Genomic DNA, 16,713 nt, shown 5'->3' on the forward strand with positions numbered 1-16,713 from the left:
TGTCTGGAAAAGACTGGGCTTCCCTCCCTGCCCGGGCAACAATGACTGACTACACACACACACAGTCACACACTGCAACATGAAAGATTCAAACACAATATTTATGTTCCTCCATGATCCCACACCCACGCAACAAGCTCCACAGAATTTACTATACATTCCTCCTGCAGCTGCAACACAGTGTGGAGCTGCTGATGTAGAACACACACATCCACTTCCTGGGCCTGTGTGTGAAGAACACGCACAATAACACACACACACACACTGAACTGGTCCCGGGTCAGATGTTCTGTGAGTCTACATCATCATCACCAAGGGAACTAATCAGCAGATGGATCAATACTGATAAGAAACTACCTGGAACCACAGTTGGTTTGTTTACAGAGAAGATGTTATCATTGATATGAGGCAATCTGAAACGTTGTGTCAATCAATTGATAATAACTAGAAAAAACATTTCCAAGAATGGAAATGGTGTGAATGCTGGAAGCAATGCTGAATGAGCTGAAGAAATTGTTGAAAGAAAGAAAGATTGAAACAAGAGAAAAAAAAAGAAAAGGACAGAAAGAAAGAAAGAAAGAAAGAAAGAGAGAAAGAAATGGAGTAAAAACAAAGGAAGAGAAAAGGAGTAGAAAGAAAGAAACAATCAAACAAACAAAGAAGTAAAAAGACAGAAATGGAGTGAAAGAAAGAAAGAAAGAAAGAAAGAAAGAAATGGAGTAAAAACAAAGGAAGAGAAAAGGAATAGAAAGAAAGAAAGAAACAATCAAACAAACAAAGAAGTAAAAAGACAGAAATGGAGTGAAAGAAAGAAAGAAAGAAAGAAAGAAAGAAAGAAAGAAAGAAAGAAAGAAAGAAAGAAAGAAAGAAAGAAAGAAAGAAGAAAAAGAGAGAGGGGGATGATAGATAGAAAGAGGTAGATGGATGGATGGATGGATGGATGGATAGAGAGGGAAGGATATAAAAAGTTACGTAAAATACAAATGAAGGAGTAGAAGAAAGAAAGAAAGAAAGAAAGAAAGAAAGAAAGAAAGAAAGAAAGAAAGAAAGAAAGAAAGAAAGAAAGGAGACAGAGGGGTTAAAAAATAGGGAGGGGTATAGATAGATAGATAGATAGATAGATAGATAGATAGATAGATAGATAGATAGATAGATAGATAGATAGATAGATAGATAGATAGATAGATAGATAGATAGATAGATAGATAGATAGATAGATAGATAGATAGATAGATAGGACACATGTTAAAAGCTGCATCCTATGTCCCAGGCTCCACCTGTAATTGTACTACTATTAATAGAGTTGGAAAGACTAAACGTCTGAACTTAAATTCATGAGAAAAATATAAATTGTTGGAGATGTTTACATCAAAAGTATAAATTAATTGAGAGCCTGATGAATTTGAGCTGAAAACCTGTGTGTGTGTGTGTGTGTGTGAGTCTGACGGTCTCTCTGTCTGCGTGTACATGTGCAGAAAGTAAAACTGTTAAAGGGATAGTTCACCCTAGAATGATATTTCGCTCATTATCTACTCACCCTCATGTTGACTAAGGGCTGGAAGAATTCTCAGAGTCCACCGTCCCTTCTCTGAGTTACAGGGGGTCTTGGCGTAGCAGTGCATGTCCATATAACGGTTGCAAAGGGACACCAGAGCTCTTCGTAAAAAAACACACACAAAAAAACATCCAAATACCTCCATGATCTCGCGTGATTTGCGCCGGCGTCAGTGCGGTTACTGCGAATCACGCGCGATTTGGACGGACCAGGAAGAGGAGCTTCGAGAAGCTTCCGCTACAAACAAGCTTAAAATATAGACTTATTTAATTTTTTTCGGTACAATTACGCAATTTGGGGCTTCAGCACAAGACGGACATTACATACGAGCAGCATGGAGGTATTTGGATGTTTTTTTGTGTGTGTTTTTTTACGAAGAGCTCTGGTGTCCCTTTGCAACCGTTATATGGACATGCACTGCTACGCCAAGACCCCCTGTAACTCAGAGAAGGGACGGAGGACTCTGAGAATTCTTCCAGCCCTTAGTCAACATGAGGGTGAGTAGATAATGAGCGAAATATCATTCTAGGGTGAACTATCCCTTTAAGCGCCACAAAACTCCTCTCTCCCTAATGATCTGATTGATTACACCTGTGTGGCAGCCTGCCCTCAGAAGTTACCATGGCGACTACCATGCTTACATTTTACTGTGTGGAACAGTGTTGTGTTTGTGTGTTTATCTGTTTGTGTATGTGTGCATGTGTGACTGTGTGTGAGTGTCTGTGTGTGTCTGTCTGTGTGAGTGTGATGCCTGTGTTTGTGCGTGGACATTCTCTGTCAGTCTGGTTTATCATGTGTGTGTGTGGGGCTGTGTTTAAAAACATCTTAACGAGCGGCCAGGCTGCACCTGCACTTGTTCTATTTATAGACTTTGATAACGAGCTGGCCGCTACAGCTGGACCAACTGCACACAGAGCAGAGCAGAGCAGAGAGATTTGAGCTCGGAGCAGCTTCCCAAAACAGCCCAGAAAAAGAGAACCGTACCTCTTATCAGAATGTGGCCATCTGACCATCTGGGCAAGCAGACCTTCCTGAGCGAGGCAATGTGCATTAAATGTTTGTAGGGCAAAAACTTTTCTCAGGGTCGCAAGGTAGAAAAGGGGGGCATTTCTGCTTTTCTAAAAAAATCAGCTCCTACTTTTCTATTGAAGTGGATGAGCCACTGGAGCGGGTCTAGCTGCACAATTAGGCTCATAGAGACAATTCTGTAAGTCTGTCTGCTGTTTTGAGCACATTAAATGAGACACAACAAGTGTGGCTACAAACCGGTGAGGAAATCATGTGTCTAGAGTTTAATTTGTGGCCGTGCTGGCAATTTATCCAGAAAAAATCCTGAATGTTTTTTCGATCCCTCTCACTCTAACGATGATGTCACTCACTCTGACCCAACCCCATACACACTCATTGAAAAGTGTGAAATTTGTCAGAAATCCTCATGTGCTTTTAAAGGATTTATCTCAAAAACGGTACAAGCTATGAAAAAGTTGTACATACAGGATGAATACATTAGAAGTTTGTCTACAGCTCAGAATTTGAATGAAGTCTCTAGCTGAAAGTATGTGGACGCTTTAAAGGCTGAAAGAAGTAAGAAGATTTGAAGAGTTTCAAGACTGTTCCAATGCATTCTCTATGGGGAAAAAAAATCAGAAATAGTTGAATATTGCAAAAAGTATGAATAGTTGAAAAGAGAAAAGACATAGCACACCTGTCCCGAAAAGGCTGAACAATTTGATATTTGAATTGTTGAAATAGCACAAAGTATGAAGGACTAGTTACATGACGAAGAAAGGCAGAAAATGGCCGAACCGAATAACAATAGTGTGAATGCTTCCAGCATTCACACTAATAACAGCTTGGTTGCCTCGGTTACGTTATCCTATTGGTATGCTTTTATATTTTTAACGTGTGTTGTATTTATCTGTTATTTGAATTGCTTTATTTTGCCACTTTGCACTATTTTATCTGTGAAAAGAGTTATAAAAATAAACATGACTTACTTAAATAGTAAAAAAAGTTCCTTTTTCTCCTGTCCTTAAAGGGACAACGAGGAGTTTTGGAAAAGCGAAGTGTTTTCACACTACATTTATGAGCCTCCGCGCACCGTGAAATTCTTTGACCGGTGCAAGACAGACTCATGTTTTCATTCATCAAGAATTAAAGTCAGAGGTTCAAAGACGATCACATACCGTCGTAGTTCCGACCATAAACAGCGATTCAGCTGCGTCATTCTCATGACCCGCCGGGCAGCATCCGCGAAACCGAAAGTAAGGAAACGCTGGTCGGCTCGCCCAGCATTTCCACCACCACTAATAATAACAAAATAACGATAGAGACAAAACGATATATTTATCAAAAATGGAGCCATTAAAGGGACAATGAGGAGTTTTGGAAAAGCGAAGCGTTTTCACACTACATTTATGAGCCTCCGCGTGCACCGTAAAATTCTTTGACCGGCGCAAGACGGACTCATGTTTTCATTCATCGATAATTAAAGTCAGAGGTTCAAAGAGGTTCACATACCGTCGTAGTTCCATAAACGGCGATTTGGCTGCGTTATTCTCATGACTCGCCACCGCCACCACTAATAATAACAAAATAACGATAGACAGAACGATATATTTATCGAAAATGGGCCCATTAACAAGTGTGGCTCATTCATCAGGCTGTAATAGAAGACTGAAAATCACAGGACATGTCTGTTCTGTCCTTTCATATATTAATAGGGTCAATAGGCTGGTCCAGGCCAAAAGCCAGAGCTCCCCACATACACTCCAGCCATACAATGATAGGAACCACAGATCTGCTTTTTTTTCTTATCTGAAGCAAATGTTGTCTTTTCCCTTTTATTTTCTTGTCAGATTACAACAGAATGCTTCAAATACATGTTAAAATCACAATTTTTTTCTGGGGGGTGCCCCCAGACCCCCCTAGAGGGATATATTTTGTCACCTATTACACCTCTAGCCTACTCAGTTTGCAGGTATAATGTGTGTGTGTGTGAGAGAGAGAGAGAGAGACACAGAGAGAAAAACTACAATAAACATAACTATTCATAACTATTATTATAATTATTATTATTATAGACAGCCCCCTGCCCCCCCCCCCCCCCGCTAACAGACCAACAGAATCTCACTCCAGCCCAGGACCAAAAGTTGGCAACCCTGAGCTACAGCTACAGCTAGTTACAGCTACAACAGCTACAGTTACAGTTACAACAGTTACTGTGCGTTCACACCAAAAGCTTCCAAAGCGTCAAAAACGCTCGAGGCTGGGCATCAGACAAGACAGCTCCCAAAAGTGACTGACGTCAAAGTTTGATCGCGCTGGTCATTGGGGAGCCGAAATACCAAAAAAAGGCAGCCGACGGACGTCTCTATTCTGACAGGTTGCCGCCGAACCGCGTCATAGCTAATTACCCTAAAGTTAACATGGCTCAACTTCTCGTCTGGTGACGCTTTGGAAGCGCGGCGACGCCTGTTGACGCTTTGGACGCTTGTGTCGCCGGGCTAACGGAGATTCATCCACATTAACGTGAGACTTTTTTATAACCGAATAGGAACTCCTCGTTGTCCCTTTAACAAGTGTGGGTAATGTAGATTCATCCACATTAACGTGAGACTTTTTTATTGTTGTGGAATTTTTCATTCTGCCGATGGAGAAACTCCTCGTTGTCCCTTTAAGGAATTACAATATAAAGCAAATAATGAATAAATGACTCAGTTACTAGAGGAAACAGTGTGTTATAGTGATGAATATTGATTATCAGCAGCCCTGACAGTGACAGTAGCTGGCCTGGGACCTGCTGTAAAGTGTTACACATACACGACGTCATCCAGATCCATTGTTGTCCCATTAGGTCAGAGGACGATACGATCACCCTGCACGACATGTTGCTATTGAATAAGAACCTGAGCTGGGATCAGATTAGACCGACACAGGAGTTAGACTGAGCTCTATTATCTGCTGCCGGCTCGTATCGGCGCTGAGGGATGGATGGAGGCGGTGGTGGGGGGCTGCGGGTGTTGAGTCATAGCACGTGTGAGTCACTGATGGGGGTTTGGAGGGGGTGACAGGGTTAATGAGGCTTGCTGAGGAGCACTCACTGGTTGGATGGCTGGTTGCTCCTGATAGGGCCCACAGGGGCCCACGAGGCCTGACAGGGGCCCGCAGCGCCACACAGCCCATTAACCAGCCGAGTCGACATGAGCCAAGACATAGGATGGAGGTCCGACTGGGCTGAGTCCCAGTACAAACACTGTGGAAACACCGGCCCCGGCCAGAGAGCTCTCATACTATAAACCATATTAGAAGCTACAGCTAAAGCTACAGCTACAGCAGCTACTGCTACAACTAAATGTACAGCAGCTAAACCTACTACAGCTACACCTACAGCTAGTTACAGCTACAGTTATAGCTACAACAGCTACACCTACAGCTAGTTACAGCTACAGTTACAACAGCTACAGCTAAAGCTACGCCTACAGCAGCTACAGCTACAACAGCTACAGCTAAAGCTACACCTACAGCTAGTTACAGCTACAGCTACAACAACTACAGTTAGTTACAGCTACAACAGCTACAGCTACAACTACAGTTAGTTACAGCTACAACAGCTACAGTTACAGCTACAGCTACAACTACAGTTAGTTACAGCTACAACAGCTACAGTTACAGCTACAGCTACAACTACAGCTAGTTACAGCTACAACAGCTACAGCAGGGTTGCCAACTCTCACGCATCTGGCGTGTGTCACACGCTTTTAGGTCCTGTCTCACGCTCTCACGCCACTCAAACAATTCTCACGCCAAAATCAAGCGATTTGGCCAAAAAAAAAAAAAAAAAAATTTAAAGCAAGCTTTGGCACTCGTCAATAGGCTCTCTGATTGGTGTGCGACGTGCGTGATGCTTATCCGCGTGTCGATTGGACGGCTGCTCAAGCCTGTGATCACAGCACAGTAGGACGGGGAGTTGTCGATCCGCGACCCCCCCCCCCCCCACCACCACCACCAACAGCGGCACGGTGCTGAAGCCTGGACCCGACTTGGTCCGAATCCGTTGAAAACTATAACATCAAGATGCAGACTGGGTAGCACAAAAGCACAGCCAGGCAGCTCAGTCCAGAGAGCAGAGGAGAGAGACAGCGCAGCAACAGGTGTGTGTGTGTGTGTGTGTGTGTGTGTGTGTGTGTACGTGTGTGCGCATGCATGCACGTGTGCCATACCTGCAAACTCTGAATGGGTATGTAGAATGTTTATTACAGAAGAGAAACACACATTTCAGGACCTGACTTGTATCATCAGGCTGTAATAGAAGACTGAAAATCACAGGACATGTCTGTTCTGTCCTTTCATATATTAATAGGGTCAATAGGCTGGTCCAGGCCAAAAGCCAGAGCTCCCCACTAGACCAGTTTCATACACTCCAGCCATACAATGATAGGAACCACAGATCTGCTTTTTTCCTTCTTATCTGAAGCAAATGTTGTGTTTTCCCTTTATTTTCTTCTCAGAGTACACCAGAATGCTTCAAATACATGTTAAAATCACAATTTTTTTCTGGGGGGTGCCCCCAGACCCCCCTAGAGGGATATATTTTGTCACCTATTACACCTCTAGCCTACTCAGTTTGCAGGTATAATGTGTGTGTGTGTGAGAGAGAGAGAGAGAGACACAGAGAGAAAAACTACAATAAACATAACTATTCATAACTATTATTATAATTATTATTATTATAGACAGCCCCCCCTGCCCCCCCCCCCCCCCGCTAACAGACCAACAGAATCTCACTCCAGCCCAGGACCAAAAGTTGGCAACCCTGAGCTACAGCTACAGCTAGTTACAGCTACAACAGCTACAACAGCTACAACAGCTGTAGCTACAACTACAGCTAGTTACAGCTACAACAGCTACAGTTACAGTTACAACAGTTACTGTGCGTTCACACCAAAAGCTTCCAAAGCGTCAAAAACGCTCGAGGCTGGGCATCAGACAAGACAGCTCCCAAAATGGCAAAGATTTTCAGCCGCTTTGGCCGCTCGTCACGTGACTGACGTCAAAGTTTGATCGCGCTGGTCATTGGGGAGCCGAAATACCAAAAAAAGGCAGCCGACGGACTTCTCGTCTGGTGACGCTTTGGAAGCGCGGCGACGCCTGTTGACGCTTTGGACGCTCGTGTCGCCGGGCTCTCGTTGAAAATGAATTGACTTGGCGTTTTGACGCTTTGGAAGCTTTGGGGGGGAACGCACAGTTACAGTTACAACAACTACAGCTAGTTACAGCTACAACAGCTACAGTTACAGCTACAGCAGTTACAGTTACAACAGCTACAACTACAACAGCTACAACTACAGTTACAGTTACAGCTACATGAAATGAAATGAGCTACAAACAACAACTACAGCTACAGCTAGTTACAGCTACAACTACCACTACAGCTACAGCAGCAGCAGCAGCAGCAGCAGCAGCAGCTACAATAGCTACAACTACTACATTGATGTGAATTTAATTTCAAATTGAAATGTATGACATAGCCTATTGTGAATTGAAATAAAGCTTTGAAAAAAATAGCTACAATTACAGCTACAGCTACAGTTAGAGCAGCAACAGTTGTAGTAGAAGTAGTACTAGTAGAATATTCTCTCTCTGTGTGCAGAGCTGGAACGCATCTGGATGTGAATCAAACATGTGATCCGGGTCGACGTTGGTCACGTGCCCAACACAACGCAGCATAAATCAAGGTGACACAAGTGGAGCTCGGAGGTCAAACTGTACATGTTCAGTATAATAAGAGCTGCGGTGAGTCATTATGTAATTTATGTATTTGCCTCCAGGCTGCACGGTGTAAATTATCTAAATCTGCTATAACGATAAAACCAGTACAAACACACACTCAGGGTATGATAACAACACAACAATGAGCTTCAGTATGGAGATAAGTCCTGTTATATTTACTGAGGTCAAATAAAAGCCACAAACATTAATAAACCACATGTCATAGAAACCAGGGGAACAAAGTGTACCGTATATAATAGTACTGTGTATACATTAAGGCTCTGTCATCCTGCCAGAGAGCGCCTGCATGAGATTGTTGAAGGTCCTCAGCTGTTCAGAGAAATGTGGGATGCATTCAGATGCGAGGGGAGACGTGAAGAATAATAATAAGAAGAAGAAGGCGACGAGGAAGAAGAAGGAGAAGGCGACGAGGCCCCGGCTGTTGATTTTAAGTAGCTGGATGGGACCCTGCTCTTTAACCCAAGCATGGGAAGGCAAACCTCATACACACAGCGTGGAAAACCACATACATCATTTTAGTCTCTAACAAATAAGATTAATGGGAGCTGTGCTGGGGCGTGCACATTTCTGTGGTGTCCACCGCGCAGCAGCCAAACCGGGCCGACCGCAGCGCTAGACCTCTGGGACCGGCAGCGCTCAGTCTCTGTGAACGACCGGTCTCGTCTGTCACTCAGCAATGAGGCGTCATCCACGGCCCCCCCCGACAAGACACCCGGCATCAACTGTTATTATTATTAATGTATCTCAAGTATAAATGGAATCTGCGAAAGGGATACGGGGATTTAGGACGATAAACATCGACTCAAACACGAACGGAATGTGCGGAGTGAACAAGAAAATGTGTTTTGATAGCTGATTTAGAGGTCAGCTGGAAGAAGAGAGTGTATAAACCTTCCTCTAAAAATAAAATCATACACATTTCCTGGTGGAAAAACATAGACACGGAGGAAAATGGCATCTACTGTGTGGCGTGTGAATCATTGAGAGAGTGAGTGAGGGCAGCAGAAATCTCCTGTGAGATAGATTAACAATGGGATGCTTCAGACGACCAAAAATAACGCCGATAAAAGCCAGCAAGCTCCTAACTGCTTCACTCAGATAAGACTAACAAGATGTTGACTGTGACAGAGGATCGTCAGATAAAGAGTGAGCTTCACCCACTGCGGTGTAATAACAACCACCGGCCGGCCGACTGTAGCTGCCGCTCTGCTGCTATCGGAGCAGCAGCGTTTGATACGTAGCTAATCTCTTAGCACTGATAGCGAGGGATGCTGAGGCCTGGTATGGAGCTGTAGGGGGTTTGTGCAGATGCCTGTGCAGATAATGTTCACAGGCCTGTGGTCACAAACAACCAAGACCGAACGTGTGTGTGTGTGTGTGTCTGCGTGTGTATGTGGAAGCATGGGAAGATAAAGATAACTTTGACTAAACTCTGTTTTTTTTGTGTCTTTTCGGTTCATCACTTCGAGATATTTAGATCAGCAAACTCCCACAGAAAGAGATGGAGATTTGATCCTCCTCCTCTTTCTGATGCTGTCACCGTCTCTTTTATCTGCCCTACGTCCTTTTCATCTGCCTGCAATCCTCCTTGATCTCTGTTTGCACTAGGCACCTTAACATCCAGCTGAGGCGGCGTCCTGTGATGTTAGCATCTAAAGGCAGCAGATAGACGGCTCTGGAGGAAGTATATCCGATTCATGTGTCTCGATGAAAGTAAGACTACAGGGGAATTCCACACACACAAAGAAAATAAAACACATACAGTACCTGTTTCTGAGAGACACAAAAGACTGAGAGACAAAGACAAAGACAGAGAAGAGAAGAGGAGTATGGCGGAGCTCTTACCTGCATGGTAGGCCACCGAGCCCCGGCTCCATCCTGGGTGTCTGTTCCTCGGGTAGTCCTGCACAGACAGAAATAAACACAGAGGTCACTGATACGCATCTTCACCGCAGAGAGCTTGCAGCTTGTTGCTCACAGCAGGTAGTTTCACTTTGAACCACAAAGACACACATGTGGGAAAAGCAACAACAAAGTTCATTGACCTCTAGAAGTCCTAAACAAAGTGTGGAGGAAACAACCAGGACTCTGAAGGATCCTCAAGAACCTTCAAGAGGAACTCTGCAGGATTTCCACCTTAACTCAGCTCCATGTGTCGTAGTGCTGGTTAAAGGGATAGTTCAACGTTTTGGCAAATTGGCCCATTGCCATAATCCCTATAGTCATAGCAGTAGGTTCGTTACCTTTAATTGTCGGTGCAAGCTATTTTTAGAACGGCAGAGCAGAGCCGTGAGCTGCTCAGAGCTACGCTACGGAGGCTCATGGGATTTCTTGGTTTTCCTCATCAAACTCATCAAATACACAATCCAACAACTCCACAACGCTCTGGTGGACAAGTTGTGAGCTGCACATTCACCACGCTATGAGATAATAACACAACGTTATCAGACAGAGTTGTTTTAGAGGGAAATTCATGCAAAACCGCTGATGCACGTTGCCTTCAGGGACAGTTTTTCATCAAGCAGTCTCTGTATTTCCCTCTAAAACAACTCTGTCTGGTAACGTTGTGTTATTATCTCATAGCATGGTGAATGTGCAGGTCACAACTTGTCCACCAGAGTGTTGTGGAGTTGTTGGATTGTGTATTTGATGAGTTTGATGAGGGAAACCAAGAAATCCCATGATCCTCCGTAGCGTAGCTCTGAGCAGCTCACGGCTCTGCTCCGCCGTTCTAAAAATAGCTTGCACCGACAATTAAAGGTAACGAACCTACTGCTATGACTATAGGGATTATGGCAATGGACAAGTTTGCCAAAATGTTGAAATGTCCCTTTAAATCAGTGAGTTGTAACTAGTTCCAGGGAGAATGGACCGTCTCTTGGCTGAAAACCAACCGTAACCCGTAATCTCTTGTTTATGACAGATAAGACTACACAGATATACACATGGTAACATGGTAGATGATAAATAACCTTATCCACCGCTCCATGGATTGATTTCTCACCGGCTTCGTCGTTGGAAACAGATGATGCACATGGAGGAGAGGAGGGTTAGAGACACAGAGGAGGAGACACCACATCTGGAGAGGACAGAGTTAAACCAATCCATCTGCCTTTTTATGGGTCTAAGAGGAAGTTCTTTGAAACCAAAACCTGGTCCAGATCTCTCAGCACCTCTGTTGACCGGTCTGTGGACACCCGTCCCACATTTCTGTCCCACTGCCAAAGCTGCTTCAACTAAACTACTGAGTAAAGACTCTGAGTCACTGTGATGTTTGATAAACCAGAGATTTTCCTTTTACAAACACTTGTAAAACTCTGTTTTTGTTTGGCCACTGTGGTGTAGCTACTCCAACCTGTCATCACACCTCATTCATTCAACTGGTCAAACGGACTGTAGCCAGCCCATTCACCTGCTTATCTAATGGACTGGAGTTTCCCCACAAACTCCAAACTCACTAAATCTGCTGCTGGAATAATCTATCACAGACTCTTCAACTCAATACATTTGTTACCTCAGAAACATCTGCAGTCAGCTGCTGTTTGGTGTCGTTGCTCTCAACCTCAATCTCTCCTCCAGATTCAGACCAATGAGGAACTGATGAATCTAAACGTTTAATGTGGAGCTGCAGCTCATCAACATGTGGAACACAAAAAACTACATCAGCTACAGTCCAGTGTCCCCCAATGTCCCCAAGTGTCTCTCAGTGTCCCCCAGTGTCTCCCAGTGTCCCACAGTGGCTCCCAATGTCCCCCGGTGGCTCCCAATGTCCCCCAGTGGCTCCCAATGTCCCCCAGTGTCTCCAAGTGTCTCCCAGTGTTTCCCAATGTCCCCCAATGTTTCCCAGTGTTTCCCAGTGTCCCCAAGTGTCTCCCAGTGTCCCCCAATGTTTCCCAATGTCCCCCAGTGTATCCCAGTGTCCCCCAGTATTTCCCAGTGTCCCCAAGTGTCTCCCAGTGTCCCCAAGTGTCTCCCAGTGGCTCCCAATGTCCCCTGGTGTCTCCCAGTGGCTCCCAATGTCCCCCAGTGTTTCCCAGTGTCCCCAAGTGTCCCCAAGTGTCTCCCAGTGTCCCCAAGTGTCTCCCAGTGTCCCCAAGTGTCTCCCAATGTCTCCCAGTGTCCCCAAGTGTCTCCCAGTGTCTCCCAATGTTTCCCAGTGGCTCCCAATGTCCCCCAATGTCCCCCAGTGTTTCCCAGTGGCTCCCAACGTCCCCCAGTGTTTCCCAGTGGCTCCCAATGTCCCCCAGTGTCCCCCAGTGTTTCCCAGTGTCTCCCAGTGTTTCCCAGTGGTCCCAATGTCTCCCAATGTCCCCCAGTGGCTCCCAATGTCCCCCAGTGTCTCCCAATGTCCCCCAGTGTTTCCCAGTGTCTCCCAGTGGCTTCCAATGTCTCCCAGTGTTTCCCAGTGTCTCCCAGTGTCCCCCAGTGTCTCCCAGTGTCTCCCAGTGCTCTGTGTTAGAACCAGTGTGTGGATCTGTCAGGATCTGCTGCTTCTCTCTGAGCTGATCATGTCTCTGTCTCCGTCTCTGTCTCTCTCTCCATCTCTCTCTGTCTCTACGTCTCTCTGCGTGTACAGTACGTACGTCTTTCTGTCTCCCAGTGTCTCCCAATGTTTCCCAGTGGCTCCCAATGTCCCCCAATGTCCCCCAGTGTTTCCCAGTGGCTCCCAACGTCCCCCAATGTCCCCCAGTGTTTCCCAGTGGCTCCCAATGTCCCCCAGTGTCCCCCAGTGTTTCCCAGTGTCTCCCAGTGTTTCCCAGTGGTCCCAATGTCCCCCAGTGTCTCCCAATGTCCCCCAATGTCCCCCAGTGTTTCCCAGTGTCTCCCAGTGGCTTCCAATGTCTCCCAGTGTTTCCCAGTGTCTCCCAGTGTCTCCCAGTGTCTCCCAGTGCTCTGTGTTAGAACCAGTGTGTGGATCTGTCAGGATCTGCTGCTTCTCTCTGAGCTGATCATGTCTCTGTCTCCGTCTCTGTCTCTCTCTCTCTCTCCATCTCTCTCTGTCTCTACGTCTCTCTGCGTGTACAGTACGTACGTCTTTCTGTCTCCCAGTGTCTCCCAATGTTTCCCAGTGGCTCCCAATGTCCCCCAGTGTTTCCCAGTGTCTCCCAGTGGCTTCCAATGTCCCCCAATGTCCCCCAGTGGCTCCCAATGTCCCCCAGTGTTTCCCAGTGGCTCCCAATGTCCCCCAGTGTCCCCCAGTGTTTCCCAGTGTCTCCCAGTGTTTCCCAGTGGTCCCAATGTCCCCCAATGTCCCCCAGTGGCTCCCAATGTCCCCCAATGGCTCCCAATGTCCCCCAGTGTTTCCCAGTGTCTCCCAGTGGCTTCCAATGTCCCCCAGTGTTTCCCAGTGGCTCCCAATGTCCCCCAGTGTCCCCCAGTGCTCTGTGTTAGAACCAGTGCGTGGATCTGTCAGGATCTGCTGCTTCTCTCTGAGCTGATCATGTCTCTGTCTCCGTCTCTGTCTCTCTCTCCATCTCTCTCTGTCTCTACGTCTCTCTGCGTGTACAGTACGTACGTCTTTCTGCAGGTCGGACGATGCCAACAGAAATAAGCAGTGGGCCAACTTTAGGATTAGATCAGAGCATGAGTCAGAGGTAATTACCAGAGATTGTTATCTGTCTTCTCGGCTGCACCTCCATTATTGCAGAAACACAATACTGAGCAAGAGAGAGGGAGGACGGGGACGGGGACGAGGACAAAGACATGACGCTTCTCTCTTCTGTCTTGTAAATGGTTTCTTGTTCACAGTTTCTCCTCAGGTCTAAGAAGAAATCCAACATACGACATACGCTCCGACATCCAGAATGGGACAGAGTCGACCTTCAGCAGGTCGCCGTACAACAACAGCCGTCGGTGACTGATGACTGACGCACACACACACACACACACACACACAAAATACGGCTCGATTAAATTATGAGCATTAGCACCTGTGTGGTGGAGAGCAGTGAGTAATAGGGAGACGCAGGCAGACAGAGCAGCGTTGGAGGCCAGGACATCAGGGAAACATCAGCAATCATGTCTGACAACCCCGGTGGGGATTGAGGAGCAGGAAATGGAGATGGATGGGGGGAAAGCGAAAGAGCGGGAGAAAGGACAGAGTGAGACATCAGCAGAGGAAGACAGAGAGACATGGAGGAATGCAGCTACTGCTCCAAGCCTGAAAACCCTCCATCTGCCAAGTCTGCTCCTCTTCCCCCCTCGTCTCAACCACAAGCCGGAGGATTCCTCACGCTGACTGGCATGTGGGCTCCATCTCCACCAGGAGAACGGGAGCGTTGGGAAGTTTGGCCCCTGATGGATGATCCACGGACACGGGGTCTGATCGGTGATTTGGAGGAACGCTGTGGAACAAGACGGGATCGGGACCGGCTAAACAAATGAGGGATGGATTTATAGTGGGTTAATGTGAACCGCAGACTTGTGTCTGATAAATGGATCAAGCGTTAATGCATGTTTTCATAGCTGTCTTCTTGGTAATTGTGTCCATCATCAATTCAAAACATCTATTCAATGTGCTCGATCCATCAAACAAACATGTTGTTGGTGAGAAACACTCAACCAGCGCTCCCTCCTCTGCAAACGCACAAACCAGCTCCACCATATTGCAACATCTGGATAAAGCAGCAGCTCATATTCAGTACCGTCGACCAATGGCTCCACACTTTGGTTCACACACCGACCAATCTAATCCACCGTTGGAGACTCTGCTGTAAAGTCCCGTACATGTCCACATCATCTACTCCAACAACTCCAAATTACAATGAATCAAACTAAACAAACTTTAAACTCCTACGCCAACATGAGCCCGACTGCTTCAGCAGAACCCAACAGTTTTAGACCTGTTAGGTAACCGGAGCCAAGCCTTCTAAGCCATTAAACACGAGGCACTTTGAGCTGTCAAACCCAACAGTAGAAATACGTAGAACTGCATCGACTTCCTGCTCCGCTGATGTTGGAGCTGTAAACACATTTAAGAATATCAACAAGTTGGGAATCTAAGCTTTTCAGTTTTCCTGTCCTTGTTCTTCCACATGGATCTAACGCTACGTGCAGCTTCAGCCTCAGTATCCGGCTCAAAGCCGTCATGTGCATATGAAAGACTGAGATTATTGTTTAAACAGAAGCTGGCGAGCGGCCGACAGTCAACAAACAGCAGTTTGGTCTTCAAATTAATTTGACGTACTGCAGTTACTACACCTGGAAGTTATGCGGGGCAGTCCAAAACCACTGTTTAATAGCAACCGATGGAGAAGACAAATACACTTTGCCAGGCAGTTAGTATTAATCATGGGATGTCTGGGTACAAAAAAAACAAGCTGACAGTATGAAAACAAGCTCTTAATAGGATTTGTTTTGCAGGACTTGAAACAGCTCATCTCTGATAGAAGAAACATTCCAAACTATTGTGGTTGGAGAATTGCAACAGCTGCTCAGATTTATGTTTTTCATTCAGCAGCGGCAGTACCGCTACAGCTCACACCTACGCTGCGCTACCAAGGCAAAGTGTAGTATCTGCATTTTTTCAAATTTTCCAATCAAAAGTGTGGCATATTCTCTTCAATCTGGTAGAATTTGATATTGGTACTGCAAACATTTCCAGAGTTATTGGGCTTTTTATTTTGCTGTCCATCCAAAAAAGCACTGTGAAACCGAGTAACTGTAGCTACTGTACTCCCTACATCCTATAATTTACTCTAGACTAAATCGCCTTGTTTCTACTTCCGGGTAGAAAACCAGCACGTAATATGAATGAGAACAGTAGTAACGAACAAGAGTTTAGCTATATATCATGTTTTTCACGCCCTATCACCGTTTAGACAAATCTGAAATGATTGAAGAAACATTACTATTTGTGTGTGTGTGTTTTGTGTTGCTATTTGTGGTATTTATTCAGTTTGGGGGAATCACAGTGTCTAAAGCATCAGTGGCTGCAGCTGACAGGGACAGCTAACGGTAGCTAAGCTAACGGCGGTAGCTAAGCTAACATCAGGACGTCAGCTGTTAAAACCCTCCCGTTGTCGGACACAACATGAAACTACTCCAGTTAGCTCAGTCATGTTATCGTTATCCGCTGGAAAAAATATTTTTTCATGGACCGTTTATTGAGTCACTGAGTTATTAAAGTTAAACAGGTAGCTAACCGTTAGCCCAGCTAATCTATGATAACCATGACTAATTACAAAAATGTGCACACATAAATAGTAATGTTTGTCCAATCATTGGTTTTATAAACTTTACAAACATTAGATTAGTCTAAACAGTGATATAGTGACGTGGAAAATGAGATATATGCTGGTTTTCTACCCGGAAGTAGTTCTAAACAACGAGAGGATTCGTTCTATAATTCCATTGGAGTAAAACCA

At 45.4% G+C, this 16,713-nt stretch overlaps 1 protein-coding gene across 2 annotated transcripts in view; it reads right to left on the bottom strand.

Moving 5' to 3' along the window:
• Positions 1–16,713, bottom strand: part of spryd3 (SPRY domain containing 3) — a 94,869-nt gene that overhangs the window by 16,372 nt on the left and 61,784 nt on the right. For both annotated transcript variants that reach the window (XM_085782982.1, XM_085782983.1), the window contains exon 8: positions 10,193–10,250. In XM_085782982.1, the coding sequence (XP_085639108.1) occupies positions 10,193–10,250 (58 nt within the window). The remainder of the gene's footprint in view (positions 1–10,192; positions 10,251–16,713) is intronic.

Source organism: Trachurus japonicus, chromosome 7, assembly GCF_045865225.1.
Source record: "Trachurus japonicus isolate A0001 chromosome 7, Traja_1.0".
Taxonomy (NCBI): domain Eukaryota; kingdom Metazoa; phylum Chordata; class Actinopteri; order Carangiformes; family Carangidae; genus Trachurus; species Trachurus japonicus.